This window comes from Bos indicus x Bos taurus, chromosome 20, assembly GCF_003369695.1.
Source record: "Bos indicus x Bos taurus breed Angus x Brahman F1 hybrid chromosome 20, Bos_hybrid_MaternalHap_v2.0, whole genome shotgun sequence".
Lineage (NCBI taxonomy): Eukaryota > Metazoa > Chordata > Mammalia > Artiodactyla > Bovidae > Bos > Bos indicus x Bos taurus.
This window is the reverse complement of record NC_040095.1, coordinates 9,849,241-9,867,690: the sequence shown is the minus strand read 5'-3', so window position 1 is coordinate 9,867,690 and position 18,450 is coordinate 9,849,241. Positions and strand designations below refer to the sequence as shown.

Below are 18,450 nucleotides of genomic sequence, written 5' to 3'. Positions count from 1 at the left end.
TTAATAAAGGAGTATGTATTTTCTCTGATAATGCACAGATGTAAATATTTCCTTTGAAGCTATTGAGTTATTTAATGGGAAGGAGGCACTTTCAGTGGGTTAAAGTCAACAGTTGTTACTTTCTTTATTTGTAGTATATAAACTGAATGAAACACTACCCTGGTAAGGGGTTAGTGGTATGGAAACTTGTTAATAGAGGGTAAACATCTACATTGAAATTCTTTTCTAAAGAAACAAACTTAATTTTCCAGATTCATTCTTCTATTAATGTTGGTTTGGTTTTTCAGAAAGTACCAACGATGGGAGCACTGAAGCTGCCATAACCCTACTGACTATGGGAGATCTGGTGCTGCAGTCAGAGATTAGCCCAGAACAGAGTGATGGTAAGAATAAAAGAGAAGTCCTAACAAAAGAAGAAACCTTTAAAATCCAGTGTTTAAGAGATTATACTCATATTTGAATATTAAGTGACTATCTGCCTTTTTATATTTGAAGTTAGTGTCACTTTGTTATTTTTTAGAAAAGGTAATATGTATGTATATGATCCCTGGGTTGGGAAGCTCCCCTGGAGGAGGGCATGGCAGCCCGTTCCAGTATTTTTGCCTGGAGAATCCCCATAAACAGAGGAGCCTGGCAGACTACAGTCCATGGAGTCGCAAAAAAGTCAGACACAACTGAGCGATTAAACACACACACGCACACAACACACATGTATTGATCCATCCTACCTACTTGGCCCTCCAAATGTAGTGGCCTCCGTTTTCACGTAGTGCACTGGGTTTACTAAGGATAATAGGTATTCATGGAATAGTTAATCTGCTGAATCCTCTACCTTTATCAATACCAATAAGTATCATTGGTCAGCTAAGTTCATTGATCACTGATCACTCTGTGCATGTTTCTTTGGCAGAGAAGCTGCTGCTTTAGATAGACGTCTCAATTCCATGACAGTCAAATACAGTGTGGAGGATGGTAGCAGTCACAGAGATTATTTAGACTATTATGTTAGTCTAAATATGTGTCAGCCAAGACTTTTAGTATTTTATTTTAGCCTGTGGTCTTTACTGTCAAAGTACCTTCTACTTTGTGTGTGTGTGTGTGTGTGTGCGCGCGCGCATAGGCGCGCGCACTCAGTTATGTCCAACTCTTTGTGACCCCGTGGACTGTAGCCCGCCAGGCTCCTATGCCCATGGAATTTTCCAGGGAAGAATACTGGAGTAGGTAGCCTTTTCCTACTTCCCAGGGATCTAACCTGCATCTCTTGGATTGACAGGTGGATTCTTTTCCTCTGTGCCCCCTGGGAAGCCTGCCTTCTACTTTAAGTATATTAAATAGATAATTATGTTAATTATGCTGCTGTTAATTATTTTAACTGCAGGTTACTCCTGACGAGTAACCTGCCATTGAAGTGTCAGCCTTCTAGGCCTATAACTGTATAATTATCAGGGAAGTCTCTTGATTTGTGTTCCCTGTAGGACCCCTTTTTCAATGGGAAAGTATTGCATTGCAACCTGTCACAAATGTCTAGCACATAAAATACTGGTTTTAAAAAATCATAAATAAAGATAATCCTGTCTTGAAATTCATCTGAGGTTATATAGTTACTGGAAGTAACAAAAGGATTTATTTATAATAACAAAGTTTCAGTCTGTAAGAATTATTAAACTTAGAACATGTTAAGTTGCTAGCATGAGATATGAGGTCATAAATTTAAACTTGGAACCAGAAAGAGCATACTTTAAAAATAATACAGATATTTAGTTTCTCAAATGTGTTTTACCCATTTTATCATTCCTTCAGTCCTATCCTTAATGAATTTAATAAATCTTTAACACATTGTTTACTCAAAAAAAAATATTAGGGACTTCCTTGGTGGTCCAGTGATTAAAACTGTGCTTCCACTGCAGGGGATACGGATTTAGTCCCTGGTTAGGGAACTAAGATCCAACATGTTGTGCAGTGTGGTGGTGGCCGCACTCCCCTGCAAAAAAAAAAATTAAAAAAAAAAAAAATTGGCAGTTGCTGCATGTTGAAGGATTTATTTGGACATCTATTTGTGTCAATTTTAATTTTCTGTTTTTTTCTGCAATAGGAATATGTATACTTCCTGATGCTCATTCAATCGATCAAAGCCATATTCCTTTTAGCCCAGATAATGTAAATCTCAAAACTGTTCATGAATGTCAGGAACCTTCTTCATCTGTCCATAGTACATCTCCATCAGTAGAAGAAAACAAGATTGTATTGGATGTGGATAAACAGAACACTAAAGAAGAAATTGGTTTGACAGAAGAAGTAAAGGAAAATACTATATCATCCAGGTTTATTTTGCTTTATTAAACTATTACTGTTTTTTGAGCTTTACAAAATAAATTATAGTGTTCAATTTATAAATATATATAAACCAACCATCAGCTTGGCTAATACCTTTGAGTAATAATTAATTAAATGTAAAGTGGGCAGTGCTAGTTTTTCACCCTTTAAAAATAAGGATTAGCTGATTTTGATTTTAGTTTAATGGTTTACATATTAAAATTAACCACAGTGCATGTTTTAAGCTTTAAAGAAACCGTCCTATGTAAATATAGTTCCCGTTTTACAGACCTGGTCCAGATTCTCTTCTTTTCTCAAAGCTTTTAGATATTTCTACCATGTAATAATTTTAGCATTAAGATATAAACACCCTAGATGATGTAGCTCCTGAGAAGATGGCATTTAACTGTACCAGTGCTGGATAGAGGGAATCAATGTGAGAGAGAGACTTTTTCCACAGTTGATCAGTTTCTCTTCTCACCTGTTTCTAGGACTACAACTTCTGAAGTGACCAATAATTTGAGAAAGAGAAGTAGATTTGCCAAGCCCAAGCCAAATCTTAAGAAGATTTTAGGGACCAAGAGATTTGGTGCTCATCAGAAAGTTCCTAGTTTGTTTGTAACTAAAGGAGAAGAAGTGGAAATTCAAAGAGGTAAACTTTATTGTTCCCTTAAAAGTTACAAAATTACTTTGTCACAAGAAATTTTATTGTCATTTCAAATGGGATATTCAGTTGTTGCAATTATTTTAACCTGACTATTAAAAAGTTAAAACATACAGAAAGTAGAATGAGCTATAAAATACCCATAAATCCACCAACTAGTTTTGGTAGTTATTACCCTTTCACTATATTTACTTGATCGAATTTTCTCTTTGTGTATATATATATATGTATGTGCATATATATATATATTTCTCTGTGTCTGTTTATATGTCAGTACTCAAGCATACATCTCTTAGGCATACATGCATGTGGCAGAAAACAAGACGGTACCCAAAAGGGAAAAATTTTTTAAACCCCCTCCTTTCTTGGTTTCCCAGTCCCCTAATCCCATTTCCAGTATCAGTTTTTATTATGGACTTCCAGGAATGTTTTCGAGAAGGCAATGGCACCCCACTCCAGTACTCTTGCCTGGAAAATCCAATAGATGGAGGAGCCTGGTAGGCTGCAGTCCATGGAGTTGCTAAGAGTTGGACACGACCGAGCGACTTCACTTTCACTTTTCACTTTCATGCATTGGAGAAGGAAATGGCAACCCACTCCATTGTTCTTGCCTGGAGAATCCCAGGGACAGGGGAGCCTGGTGGGCTGACGTCTATGGGGTCGCACAGAGTCGGACACAACTGAAGTGACTTAGCAGCAGCAGCAGGAATGTTTTATCCACATGAGGATCTAAATAAGGGTGTATGTATATACACACATACACACATATATGTACACACATGTATATTCCTTTCAGCAAGAACAAAAATATATGCATATTATATCTACTGTCCAGCATTTCTTGAAGGTGGTGGTTTTGTTGAGATAACTCATATACCATAGAATTCACCATTTAAAGTGTACAATTTGGGAATCCCCTGGCAGTCCAGTGGTTAGGACTGCATGCTTCCACTGCATGGGTTCAATCCCTGGTTAGGGAATTAAAATCCCACAAGCTGCGCTGCGTGTACCCCCCGACCCCCTGCCAAAAAAAAAAGTACAGTTCAGTGGTTAGTATATTCACCTTTTGGATTTTATAAATAATGCTGCTAAGAACATTCATTTATGTGTTTGTGTGGGCTTGTGCTTTTATTTCTCTTGGGTTTATGCCTACAAGTGGAATTGTTGGGTAATCTTTTGAGATACTGCCAAACTTTCAAATACAGCTACACCATTTTATATTTCCACCAACATTCAGTGAGGGTATCAATTTCTTTGTATCCACCCAAACCTTTGTTAGTATTTGTCTCTTTGAGTATAGCTATCTTAGTGGGTGTGAAGTCCTATCTTGGTGGTTTTGATTTGCATTTTATTTCCCTTTTAACTAATGATGTTGAGTATCTTTTTATGTGCTTATTTGCATATCTTCTTTAGAAAAACGTCTCTCAAGATCCATGCTCATTTTAGAATTGAGTTGGTTTTCATTATTGAGTTCTTTATGTTAGTGCATTCCATTTTTAAAGATTGAAAAAAATATTTAAATTTAAATTTTTAATTATTTAAATTTTAAATAGTGAAAAAACATCTTTCCATATTATTGCATAGTGCTCTTGTTCCATTTTTTCAATTTAATTTATTCAGTTTTTTCAATGGCCTCACTATATTGTGACTTACATGTTGAACCCTAGTCCCACTTCCTTTTGCATCTGCCCTTCTTGTCAAGGTCTCAACCCCTTAGGGTACTAGTGGGAGCAGGAAAAGCAGTGGTAGGCTGCCTAGATTGTATTCAGTCCTCTCCATATGTAGAGGATCTGAATATTTAGCATCATTTTCCCCCTGTTTGGGGGTTCCTGGTTTCTGATATTTCTTTTGAGCCAGCAGTGCCTGTGATTCAATTAGTAAATTCATTTCTTTGGCTTGAGCAGTACCCAGAAGATCCAGTGTGCAGGGTCCAGTTACCTCTTTATAGTGACATCATTGTCTTCCTATTTGTGACATTATTCTTTACAGATCAGCTCTCTCCCCAACACTTCCCCTAGGGTGGACAGCCAGACTTCTTGAGTACCCACCTCTAAACCTCTTTGTATGTGTGTTTCTGATTATACTGCTGTTATAATAAAGTAGAAATATAGTTGTTGGTGATGGACAGGGAAGCCTGGTGTGCTACAGTCCATGGGGTCTCAAAGAGTCAGACATGACTGAGTGACTGAACTGAGCTAATAATTGTTGTGGCTGCCAGGAGTGAAATGGGTGCAATGCAGATTCATTAATTATCTCATTTACGATAAAAAGTGTAACTGGCCCAGACCACCTTTCTGCCACGTGAAAAAGCTTGCTTTTTGGATTAAGAGAAGTTTGGAAGAGCCACTGTATGGTAATCTTTGAAAAAAGAATATATTTCTAATTTTGACTTTACTATTTTATAAAGTCTATGTTTTAAATGTGTTTTTTATTTAAGAAACTGAGAAAAATGCTTCTCAAGAAACAGCATTAGAAGGTAAAAACCTTGGGTCAGTTACAGCAACAGAGAGTACAGAGCAGAGCAAGGTGGCATCTGTACATGGTATTGAAGAGACCAGTATTTCACAAGAAACACACCTAACTGAAAGGTAAGAGAGGAAAGATGTTCTGGGATTTGCTTCATATTCTGGGTCAACTTTGACCATAAGCGGTAGCTGTGAAAATTTGTTCTATTGCATTTAGTATGTCTTTTTTTTTTTTTTTAATTGGAGGCTAATTACTTTACAATATTGTATTGGTTTTGCCATACATCAACATGAATCTGCCACAGGTGTACCTGTGTTCCCTATTCCATCCCTCTGGGTCGTCCCAGTGCACCAGCCCCAAGCATCCCGTATCCTGCATCGAACCTGGACTGGCAATTCGTTTCATATATGATATTATACATATTTCAATGCCGTTCTCCCAAATCATCCCACCCTCGCCCTCTCCCACAGAGTCTAAAAGACTGTCTATACATCGGTGTCTCTTTTGCTGTCTCACATACAGGGTTATCATTACCATCTTTCTAAATTCCAGATATATGCGTTAGTATACTGTATTGGTGTTTTTCTTTCTGGCTTACTTCACTCTGTATAATAGGCTCCAGTTTCATCCACCTCATTAGAACTGATTCAAATGAATTCTTTTTAATGGCTGAGTAATACTCCATTGTGTATATGTACCACAGCTTTCTTATCCATTCGTCTGCTGATGGGCATCTAGGTTGCTTCCATGTCCTGGCTATTGTAAACAGTGCTGCAAGGAACATTGGGGTACTCCTTTCTCTTTCAGTTCTGGTTTCCTCAGTGTGTATGCCCAGCAATGGGATTGCTAGGTCATAAGGCAGTTCTATTTCCAGTTTTTTAAGGAATCTCCACACTGTTCTCCATAGTGGCTGTACTAGTTTGCATTCCCACCAACAGTGTAAGATTTATTGCTTGTAGACTTTTGGATCACAGCCATTCTGACTGGCGTAAAATGGTACCTCATTGTAGTTTTGATTTGTATTTCTCTGATAATGAGTGATGTTGAGCATCTTTTCACGTTTTTGTTAGCCATCTGTATGTCTTCTTTGGAGAAATGTCTAGTTCTTTGGCCCATTTTTGATTGGGTCGTTTATTTTTCTGGAATTGAGCTGCAGGAGTTGCTTGTATATTTTTGAGATTAGTTGTTTGTCGGTTGCTTCATTTGCTATTATTTTCTCCCATTCTGAAGGCTGTCTTTTCACCTTGCTAATAGTTTCCTTTGATGTGCAGAAGCTTTTAAGGTTAATTAGGTCCCATTTGTTTATTTTTGCTTTTATTTCCAATATTCTGGGAGGTGGGTCATAGAGGATCCTGCTGTGATGTATGTCGGAGAGTGTTTTGCCTATGTTCTCCTCTAGGAGTTTTATAGTTTCTGGTCTTACGTTTAGATCTTTAATCCATTTTGAGTTTATTTTTGTGTATGGTGTTAGAAAGTGGTCCAGTTTCATTCTTTTACAAGTGGTTGACCAGATTTCCCAGCACCACTTGTTAAAGAGATTGTCTTTAATCCATTGTATATTCTTGCCTCCTTTGTCAAAGATAAGGTGTCCATATGTGCATGGATTTATCTCTGGGCTTTCTATTTTGTTCCATTGATCTGTATTTCTGTCTTTGTGCCAGTACCATACTGTCTTGATGACTGTGGCTTTGTAGTAGAGCCTGAAGTCAGGCAGTTTGATTCCTCCCGTTCCATGCTTCTTTCTCAAGATTGCTTTGGCTATTCGAGGTTTTTTGTATTTCCATACAAATTGTGAAATTGTTTGTTCTAGCTCTGTGAAAAATACCGTTGGTAGCTTGATAGGGATTGCGTTGAATCTATAGATTGCTTTGGGGTAGTATACTCATTTTCATTATATTGATTCTTCTGATCCATGAACATGGTATATTTCTCCATCTATTAGTGTCCTCTTTGATTTCTTTCACTGCATTTAGTATGTCTTAAAAGTTGGAAAACCATTAAATGAGATGAACCTTGACATACCAGCTCTAAGTATTATTCTGTGGCTGTCTCCTTGATTTCAGATATATACTAACCTGTCTTTCAGAGGTGAAGATCAAGAACGGAGATCTGAAGAAGTTCCGATATCATCAGTTGCTCCAGCTGTTTATTCTGAGTCAGGGCCCCATACATGTGGTTTGGGCATGGGTCTTGGTGAGAGTTCTGTTGAAGAGCCTCTGGGAAAGGACTTTAATGGAGACCCTGTGCTTACACTAAATGTGCCAAAGGTAAAAGGATGTAAAATATAACAGGGAGTGGCTAGCTAGTTCTAATTTACGCACAATAAATTTCACCCTTTTTAGAGTATAATTTAACAAATTTTGATAAACATATATCATTATATAACTGATACATAAAAAACATGTATCATTATATAACTGATACATAAACAATTCCATCACTTTCAAAATTTTCCAGTGTCCTTTTTTAGTCACTCCTCCTCTCCACCCCCAGCTTCTGACAGCGACTAATCTTTTCTTCTTTCCCTATAATTTTCCTTTTCTGAGAATGTATGTGGTAGAATTTTTATTGAGTGTGTTTTTAGTCTCTGGAACATAGAGATAAAATAACCAATGGCTAGCTTTGTGTACAAGTTTTAAAAAAGGAAGTGTTTTATACAGAGAGAATTCTTGCTTCAAGTTCCTGTAGTTATTCTAATGTGCATCCAGCTCTGAGCAAATCCTTAATCTGGAAGAACAAGTATGAATTAGCCCGGTGAAGGGAGAGGAACGTGGACGAAGAACAAGTGTGAAACAGCATGACATGCTCTGGGACTATATAAATAGTTGTGAGTGGAATATAAATGAAAAAAGTGCTTAGAGATGAAGTTAGGCAGCCTGGGGACATATCATAAAAGTAGTTTTTATGGCTTGCTAAGGAGTTTGGGTTATATCCAAAGTTACTGAATTTTCCCCTACTGCCCAATTTTTTTAATTTTTACTTTTTATTTGGAAATAATTTCAAGTTTAGAGAACAGTTGCCAGAATCTGACATAGAAATCTGTTAACATTTTGCCTCATTTGCATGCATTCCTGGCTGTAAACATTACTTTCTCTGTGGGTTGCTGTCCATCTTGGTAGATACTTTAAAAAAAACTAAACCATTTGAAAGCAAGCTATAGACATGAGCCTTCACCCACAAATACTCCACAGTTTCTTAAGACCAGGGACGTTTCCTTACAGAGAAATGATAGTACTATTATCACACTCAGTTCCAGTCAAGCCTTTACGTTGCATTTAGCTGTCGTTTCTTTTTACTCTTATAATCTAGAGTTGTCCTCCTACTCTTTTTCCTCTTTTGTGTACTTGACGTTTTTGAAGAGTCCAAGCTAGTGTGCAATCTGGATTTCTTTTATTGCTTCCTCATTATAGACTCAAGTTATGTGTCTTTTGGCAAGAGTTACTATAGAGGTGATGTTTTACTCTTGTGTTGCAGTCCATGGGGTTTCTAAGAGTCGGACACGACTGGGCGACTGAACTGAACTGATCATATCAGGGGACACATAATGTCAGTTTATCCCCTTATTGGTGATACTAACTGATCTCTGGGGTAGAATGGTACCCACCAGATTTCTCTGTTAAAATAGCACCTTTTCCATTTAGTAATTTAGTTTGCATTGATGATTCTTGCCTGAATCAATTAACTGACATTGTTGGTTGCAAAATGAAAGTTTTAAGATCTTAAGCAGTGGAGAATTATAATTGGAATTGTATTTTAGAGAAAACGGTGTTTACAGTTTTGTGGAAAACAGATTGGATGGAGCCATGCTGGAGGCAGAGACCAGTTTGCTTCTATATACATGTCACCTCCTAGTGGTGCGGTAGCTGCTGAGATGGGGATAGAGAGAAGGTTGAGCGGTTTGTGTTTCCCTTTTCTATTACTTCAAAAATCATTTCATATTCTACACATACTTAACAATTTATTTATAATTCCTTTGTGTATATATGTGTATTTATTTAAATTAATCAACATTTTATTGGTACACTGAAAGTTTCAAAACACCTGAAAAATTCTCTGCTTAGGTTAGCTAAGTTGTTGAGTTTTGAAACAATAGCTGTTCACATTGTCAGGAAATCTTTTTAAAACTTAGATTTGGTTAACCTTACTCTTTTATTTTAATTTTTTTTTTTTTTTTTTAATTTTTTATGGCAGTGTATACCAACTGGTATTCCAGAAGTCCAGCAAGAGAATGTAAACGATCTTCAAGACCTAACAGGTATGATAATCTGCTTCAGTGGTATTGTAGAACTTAATAGTATGTTTTTTACTTACTCCCCATTTGACTATAGAAAAAAAAAAAGCAGTTTTATTGGTCTATGACGGCCTTAAATTTTTTTTTAAAAGACACTTGAAATATTTTGTATATAAGCTTTGTTATTCAGAATTATAATTCTTATTAAAAAGGAATTGTAAATCTTCTCAATAGAGAATCATCTTTATCCTTTACGAAATTACTCTTTATTTACTTATTTCTTGAGGGGTGTAATTTAGTTTTTTTATCCTTTGGGATAAATTGTCATGAGACTTTTCAGAAATGAAATAAATTAGTGATTTTCTGTCACTTCACGGTTCAGCTTTTCATTTCTAACTTTTAAACTTTGATAGTCAATCTAGTTAATGTACATCAGGATGGTGAGGATGAACAAGCTTTCATTTTAACTCTGGTGGAAATCCCAACTCATGCAGTAGAAGAATATGCTGATAGCACTGTGCAGTTAATGCCAAATCCTTTACTGCCGGCGCCCATATTGGTCAAATCAGCGAATACAAAAGAAAGAGAAGACACGAGGTAATGAATCATCTGACCTGTTTTTGCTAGGAGGAAGGGATGCTTTATGAATTGAATAGTATTGATTGAATAAGCCATTCACCAGCCTTATTTGTAATTGTCATGGAGATCTTATTTAGTAATTATGTGATAAGTTAGAGAAAAATTACTGATTTTATATGATAAAGTTGCCATTTAAACGTATAATACTTTGTGTGAAACTTTGTTGGTATTTTAAGTATTTTGAAAGCTAAAAAAAATTAGCAATGTGAATCATAAAATATCATCTGTTAAAGATGTGGCTACATTGTATACATTTACATATATTTTAAATTCTGAAATAAATATACATTCACAGAAATTTACAAAAATAGTACAAAGAGGATGTACTTTAAAATATTTGAGATACTCATTTTCTTTGCTGTAAAATTCTTAAGTTGTATTTTAATAGTCATTGGTTAAGATGCTTAATTGTCTATCAGGTAACATCTGAAATTGAAGCCTTTCATATTAGGAAGAAATACTTTAGACTAAAATTTAACTTTACTGACAAAACATTTTGATGCCTCAGATTTAATTCAGTATTATAGAATTTAAGTTGTGAGATCTTAAGTATGAATGGAGCTGAAAACTAACATTTTTGTGATTGTGGCCATGTATATATTAGTTATTTAGAAGTTTCTTTGGTAGTTTTCTTGAGAGTAGCTCAGCCTTTAACATCATTAAGTAATTAATTTACTGTGTGTGTATTTTCGATGCAGTATCAGTTTTCCAGTAACTTCAGTTGGTCAAGATGACGTGTGTTTATCTAATTCTGAAAGAGATGGTTCAGAAAACTCTGCTGCTAATTTGGATCTTGTATCTAGGAAGAGATATCATTGTAGCCTTGATGAAAGTGACCATGTGCCTCCTGCCAAAAAAACTTCACTCACTTCAATAGATGATTGTCAAAAATATACCTCTGAGGTAAGAGGAAATCATTAAACAAGTAAGATGGCCATATCAGTGGACCTATTTCTGTTCTTCATTTAGACTCTTTATATAAACATAGTTCTAATAGTTTCTACCATAAATAATCCAGATAAAACTGGTTTTGTACTTTTACTTTCTACTAGTTCTAGGTGGAAATTGATAGATGTTACTCAGGAAACCCATTCCCAGTTCATTGTCATTGGCTAAAGATAAGACTGAAAGCATCATACAGATGTGGATTTTGGTTGTACCAGTTAAAAGCTGTGGGATCTTAGGAATGATACTGAATGAGTTCCCTATTGTGTAAGATGGTAATAGTGATCCTACATGTGTGTGTGTGTGCGCACGCACGCTCAGTCATGTCCAACTCTTTGCAACCCCTTGGACTGTAGTCTGCCAGGCTTCTGTGTCCATGGGATTTTCTAGGCAAGAATACTGTAGTGAGTTTCCATTTCCTTCTCAAGGGTATCTTCCCATCCCAGGGATAAAACCCACGACTCTTGAATTCCTGAATTGGCAGGCGGATTCTTTACTACTAGGGCCACCTGGGAATATCATCACTACCATTATCATAATGTTTAAAGCTTCCCATTGCTCTTAGGAATAAAACCAAACCTCTAAGGCCCTGTTTGTTTATTTGGTTGTTTTCTGTGTCTAATCTCATCTTGTGCTGGTCTCTGCCTTACTTTGGCCATTTTTCAGTTTCTTGAGTACACCATATTTCTTCATGTTCCAGGGCATTTCTTTTGCTCTCTCTTCTTTTTGAAATGTTTCCTTGCAAAATACAGACTTCTTGAGCTCAGTCGTAAACCTCAGGGATGCCTGACAGTACTGTGCAGATTCAGTTACCGGCCTCTGTGTTGTAGGTTTGTTAAGCATCCTCTCTGTTTTTGTTTCTGGTACTCATCATAAGGTACTACAGTATGGAAAGATTAGAATCTATATTCTCAAAAGAATGGTTGAAGACCAGTAGTCCTTAGATTATAGCAGACAACAGAAGTGGTATAGTCTTCTATATGGTATTCCAGAATAATTTTTAATTTCTCTTAGTATGTGTAAAGTTGAACATCTTTTCATATACTTAGGGCTTCCCTTGTGGCTCAGCTGGTAAAAAATTTGCCTGCAATGCAGACCTGGGTTCGATCCCTGTGTTGGAAAGATCCCCTGGAGAAGGGAAAGGCTACCCACTCCAGTATTCTGGCCTGGAGAACTCCATGGACTGTATAGTCCATGAGGTCGCAAAGAGTCGGACACAACTGAGCGACTTTCACTTCACTTCATATGCTTAAGATCCAGTTTTATTTCCTTTCCTGTGACATGACTGTATTCTTTACTCTTTTTGTAATTTGGTTTGTTGATCTTTATCTTATAGATTTAGAGGAACTGTCTATTTTGAATATTTGTGTATGAGTTGCAAATTTTTTTTTCTTAGGTTGCTGTCTTTTTTTTTGGCTGCACTGGGTCTTCGTTGCAGTGAGGGGGCTTTTTCTAATTGCAGCTTGCGTAGGGCTTCTCTAGTTGTGGTGTGCGGGCTGAGTTGCCCTGCACGTGAGTGTCCCTGTGGTATCTAGTTCCCTGACCAGGGATCGAATCCTCAGCCCTTGCACTGGAAGGCAGATTCTTAACCACTGGACCACCAGGGAAGTTCCTTCAGGTTGTTGTCTTTTAATTCTACTTTTTGTGATTTTCTTCTGGAGACTATTTTGCTTAACTTTTTAATGTGACAGTCTTGAAATTTTTAAAAAGGTAGTTGTTGTCCAGTTGCTAAGTCGTGTCCTGCTCTTTGCAACCCTGTGGACTGCAGGACACCAGGCTTCCCTGTCCTTCACTGTCTCCCAGAGTTTGCTCAGACTCATGTCCATTGAATCGGTGATGCCATCCAACCATCTCATCCTCTGTCGTCCCCTTCTCCTTTTGCCTTCAGTCTTTCCCAGCATCAGGGTCTTTTACAGTGAGTCGGCTGTTCACATCAGGTGGCCAGAGTATTGGAGCTCCAGCTTCAGCATCAGTCCTTCCAATGAATGTTCAGAGTTGATTTTCTTTGGGATTGACTGGTTTGATCTCCTTGCAGTCCAAGGGACTCTCAAGAGTCTTCGCCGGCACCAACAGGTCGGAGGCATCAATTCTTCAGTGCTTAGCCTTTGTATCCCTATGTATCTGTCATCCAGTTTCAACATTTTGTCAGCATTCTATGCAGACATTGTTTCATTTTGTTTTAAAAGTATATTTAATGACATGGAAAAAAGACCATAGTATATCATTATATGCAAAATTATGCCACCAGTTTATAATATTCCATTTAACAAATGACAGGCTTCCCGGGTGGCTCAGTGGTAAAGAACCTGCCTGCCAATGCAGGAGACATGAGAGACTTGGGTTCTGTTCCTGGGTTGGCAAGATCCCCTGGAGAAGGAAATGGCAACCCATTCTAGTATTCTTGCCTGGAAAATTCCATGAGCAGAGAGGAGCCTGGCAGGTTATAGTCTGTGTAGTCGCAGAGAGTCAGACATGACTGACCATAGCACACATGTTAAAAAATGATAGCTGTACTTTGGAGTGACTAAATCTTAAAAAAAAGGATGTATAGTGTAGTGTCTGTTGGGCCTATTTGAGAGTTTTATTTTCTGAAAAGTCGAAGTTATAATTTCAAATTCTAGAATGTATATACATTACACTTAGATATACAAATGATTTTTATTTTTCTGTAATCAAATTTATTAGCCTTTTGGGCTATTCCCTGATGATCCAGTGGTTAAAACTTGGTGCTCTCACTGCTAGGACCCAGGTTCAATCCCTGGTAGGGGAACTGAAATCCCACAAGCTCAAAAAAATTTTTTTCTTTTAATTAGTCTTTTTATGTGTGCCTGTGGAGATTACGTTATACACTGAAAGTCTACCTTGAAATTAATATAAATTCTTCTGATTAATATCACTGATTTGTTTAGAATTTATTTTGGTTTTAAGAACAGTGGAACCAACTTAATTTTCCCCAGATACGTATCTGTTTGTCCCAGCATCATTTATTGAAGAGTTCATCTTTTCTCCACCGATTTAAAATTCCACTTTTGGGGACTTCCCTGATGGTCTGGTGGTTAAAACTCCATGCTTCCATTGCAGGGGGCATAGGTTCAGTACCTGGTTGGGGAAATTAGATCCTGTATGCTGTACTGCGAGACCAGAAAATAAAATAAAAGTGTAGTTTTGGAGGAAAAAAAACATTAAAAATTAAATAAAATTCCCATAAATATTTGGGTATATTCCCAAATTTTCCTTTCTTCTACATTGATTTACCTGTTTGTTCTGGGGCCAGTTTCACACTGTTTTAAAATCATTGTACCTTTTAAGTGCTTTAATATCTTAAAGGGACAGTCTGTTCTCCTCCCTGACCCCCAGTACAATTTTATTCTTTTTCCAAGATCTCCCTAGTTGCTTATTATGTTTTAAAGTTTATATTAATTTTAGCATGTGCTTATCCGGAGCTTAAAAAAAAATCCCTGTTGGTACTTGTGTTAGGATCGTGTTACCGTGACAAATTAACACAGAGAAAACTGACATCATAAATGTGATGCTGAATGTACCTATCCAGAAACAGTGTATCTTTCCATTTCTTTAAGACTTCTTTTGTGTCTGTCTCTTAATGCTGTTTTAAGTTCTTCTTCATATAAATCTGGTTTATTTCTTACTGGGGTGTATTTAAAAATTTTATCTTTTTTTTGTTGTTGTTAGTATTATCATTAAGTTCTTTTAATTTAGAATGCTTTACAGAATTCCCCTCATTGTGTGTAATATTTTTTCAGTTGGTTCTTAAGAGTTTTCTAAGTAAACAGTTATATTATCTGCAAATATAATTTTAATTCTCTTCTTCTTTTTACACCTTGAATTTCTTTCTCTTTTTCTAATTATATTGGCTGATATAACTTTAAAAAAGTCAGAAAACAGCCCTGATATTGGACATCTTTTTCTTACTCCTGACTTCAATGGGAATATGTCCAGTGTTTATGAAATGGGATGCCGGCTTTTGGACTGCAGTAGTTAATATTTTATATTGTTAACAAAATACCTGTCTATTCAATTTTAGGTTTTTTTTTTTTTTTCCCCAAGAATGAATACTATTTCATACTTTTCCTGCAAATAGAGAGATGAGACTATTTCTCTCTTCAGATCAGTTGATTTGTATTAATGTTTTAAAATACTGAGTCATCTTTACATTCCTGAAATGAACTTCTTGGCTGTGCCAAACAGATTATGCGATGTTGGTCCCCCAACCAGGGATTGAACCCATGCCCTAGGCAGTGAAAATGTGAAGTCCTAACGGGCTGCCAGGGAATTCTCAAACTCTGTTTGATTATGATGTTTTAGTCTTTTGATGTGCTGCTAAATTATGCTGGTAATACTTCATTTGATGTTTTTGCACTCATGTAAAACTGCTTAGTTGGATCAATATTACACTTGATTTGTAAAAGGCATTTGGAAGCTTTTCCTCTTCTGTTATGCTACAGAATAATTTAAATAGTAGCTGCAGTGTTTGATAGAAGCATCTATCACAGTGTTTTCATAATGTTTGATAGAAATCCTGTGAAACATGTCTGATCCTAGTGCTTTGTAGGAGATCACCAATTTCTTTACTTAAGAAAGAAAGAAGGAGGACTTCCCTGGTAGTTTAGGGGTTAAGACTGTGCACTTGCGCTGCGGGAGGTGATGGTTCATTCCCTGGTCCAGAAAGTTCTACATGCCTTGCAGTGCAGCCAAAAAAGTAAAAAAAAAAAAAAAGTTGAAATTTTTTTTTTAAAGGAAGGAAATAAAATCAATTTTGACAACTGTAATATTTTTTTGTAAATTTCCTTGAAACAGGTGTGTTCAAAGGAATTAACAGATGTTTTGGAGGAAACAGGTGAGTGAAGTGATTGCATTTTGCTTAGTACCCCTCATAACTATTTTTTAAATTTGGGATAGAAGATGAGTCTTGCTCATTTTTCTCTAAGAGTCAAGCCTTTATTGTTAGAAGGTGTTTTGTTTTGTTTTGTTTTCTTTTTGGTCCCTTCTGAGATCTTAGGTTTAGCACTTTGATAGCCCTAAAAAGCTACTTTCATCCTATACTTAGTAAAAAACCATAGAACTCCAGGATTTCCTGTAAAAGCTCAACAGTTACATTTAAGGAATTAGGAAGCTGTGTATAAGGGGGTTTTTATAGGTCCTTAGTTAGCTTTACCCTTTTTTGTGTTTAATTTTTATTGAAGTACAGTTGATTTACAGTGTTGTGTTACTTTCTGTTATACAGCAAAGTGAATCTGTTATGCGTATACATATATCCACTTTTAGATTTTATTCCCATATAGGTCATGACAGAGTATTGAGTAGTGTTCCCTATGCTGTACAGTAGGTTATTATTAGTTATCTAGTTTTATGTATAGTAGTATGTATATGTCAGTCCAAGTCTCCCAATTTATCCCACCCCCATTCCTCATTGGTAAGCATAGGTTTGTTTTCTATACCTGTGACTTTTACTTCTGTTTTGTAAATAGGTGCATTTGTAGATTGCACGTATAAGTGATACCACGTGATATTTGTCTTTCTGTGTCTGACTGACTTCACTCAGTATGACATCCCTAGGTCCATCCATTTTGTGTCAAGTGGCATTATTTCATTCCTTTTAATGGCAGAGTAATATTCCATTGAATAGAGGTACCATATCTTTGTCCGTTCCTCCATTGATGGACATTTAGGTTGCTTCCGTTTCCTGGCTATTGTAAATAATGCTACAGTGAACACTGGGGTACACATATCTTTTCAAATTACAGTTTTCTCTGGATATATGTCCAGAAGTGGGATTGCTGAATCATATGGTATCTCTATATTTTGTTTTTTAAGGAACCTCCATACTGTTCTCCATAGTGGCTGTACCAGTTTATATTCCTACCAACAGTATAGGAGGTTTCCCTTTTCTCCACACCCTCTCCAACATTTATTGTGTGTAGATTTTGTGGTGATGGCCGTTCTGACCTTAGCTTTACCCTTTGATTAGAAAGTGATACTTTTTCATTTTGCTAGTTCAAGAAATATTTATGCAGAAAGCTTTTCTAAGTCAAAACATTGATATATTGATATAACTATTTTATATCTGAACATAGAAGCTGTTCCACAGCTTTGACCTATTATAATATGCCTGGGACTTCCCTGGTGGTCCAGTGGTTGGGAATCTGCCTGCTGGTACAGGGGACGCAGGTTCGATCCCTGGTCTAGGAGGATCCCACATGCTGAAGGGCAACTAAGCCTTGCATCACAACTGCTGAAATCCAGCACTCTAGAGCTTGCATGTGACATCTGCTAAGCCCTAGTGCCCTAGAGTTTGTGCTCTGCGTGGAGGGGCCAGCACAGTGAGAAACCTGTGTGCTGCAAGTAGATGGTAGCCCCTGCTTGCCACAACTAGAGAAAGCCTGCATGCAGCAACAAAGACCCAGTGCAGCGAAAGATAAATAAAAAAATTCCTAATAGTCCAAGTAACTTGACTAATTTTTAATTTAGCTTATCAAAGTAGGTTCACGATAGAATAATCATGGGTTTTCTTCTTCAGATATTGCAGAATAATTGAATATTAATTTCAGCATATGTGCTTACCATTTTTTTCTTTTTTGAAGGGGAGTCTTACAAGGGACAGGATATCTTCCCTACCTCAGGAAACATACAGACAATTTCAGAACCTCAGAAAGAGCAACTTGAACCAGCTTCTCAGAGTATCAGATCTGGATCTCTTGATAAAATAACAGATACACAAGAACAGAATGCATCTCAGTTACCTCAGGATGAGACAATGGTGTCTGATAAGGAAGAAAGAACTTGTACTGCTTCTGAGTCTGAACAAATGGGTAGCATCACATCGTCTTCAAACCGCCCCCTAACCAGGTATCATGAGAAAGTCTTTGATGTTTCTTTTCTCTCCACATTTTGCTCTCAGTGGATAAATTAAACCTATATGGAATAGGTGTAACATGTATAAACACTAAGTCCAATACTAAGGATGGTGTTTTGTGAACATACCCCTCTGTCATTAATATAAAGGGAATGGGTGTCATCAAAGGAAATACAGTTAATGCCACACACTTTCAGAGGACGTTCCATATGACAAGAGCTTAACTTTAAGGTCAGGGCGTCCCTCATAGCTCAGTCGGTAAAGAATCTTCTGCGATGCAGGAGACCCAGGTTTGGTTCGTGGGTTGTGAAGATTCTCTGG

The 18,450-nt window shown here is 36.8% G+C and overlaps 1 protein-coding gene across 2 annotated transcripts in view; it reads left to right on the top strand.

Annotated features, from left to right (window-relative positions):
- The window catches only part of BDP1 (B double prime 1, subunit of RNA polymerase III transcription initiation factor IIIB), an 85,260-nt gene that overhangs the window by 57,040 nt on the left and 9,770 nt on the right, over positions 1-18,450 (top strand). For both annotated transcript variants that reach the window (XM_027520525.1, XM_027520526.1), the window contains exons 28-37: positions 288-383; positions 2,093-2,321; positions 2,805-2,965; positions 5,415-5,565; positions 7,530-7,710; positions 9,635-9,698; positions 10,088-10,271; positions 11,012-11,216; positions 16,074-16,113; positions 17,858-18,122. In XM_027520525.1, the coding sequence (XP_027376326.1) occupies positions 288-383; positions 2,093-2,321; positions 2,805-2,965; positions 5,415-5,565; positions 7,530-7,710; positions 9,635-9,698; positions 10,088-10,271; positions 11,012-11,216; positions 16,074-16,113; positions 17,858-18,122 (1,576 nt within the window). The remainder of the gene's footprint in view (positions 1-287; positions 384-2,092; positions 2,322-2,804; positions 2,966-5,414; positions 5,566-7,529; positions 7,711-9,634; positions 9,699-10,087; positions 10,272-11,011; positions 11,217-16,073; positions 16,114-17,857; positions 18,123-18,450) is intronic.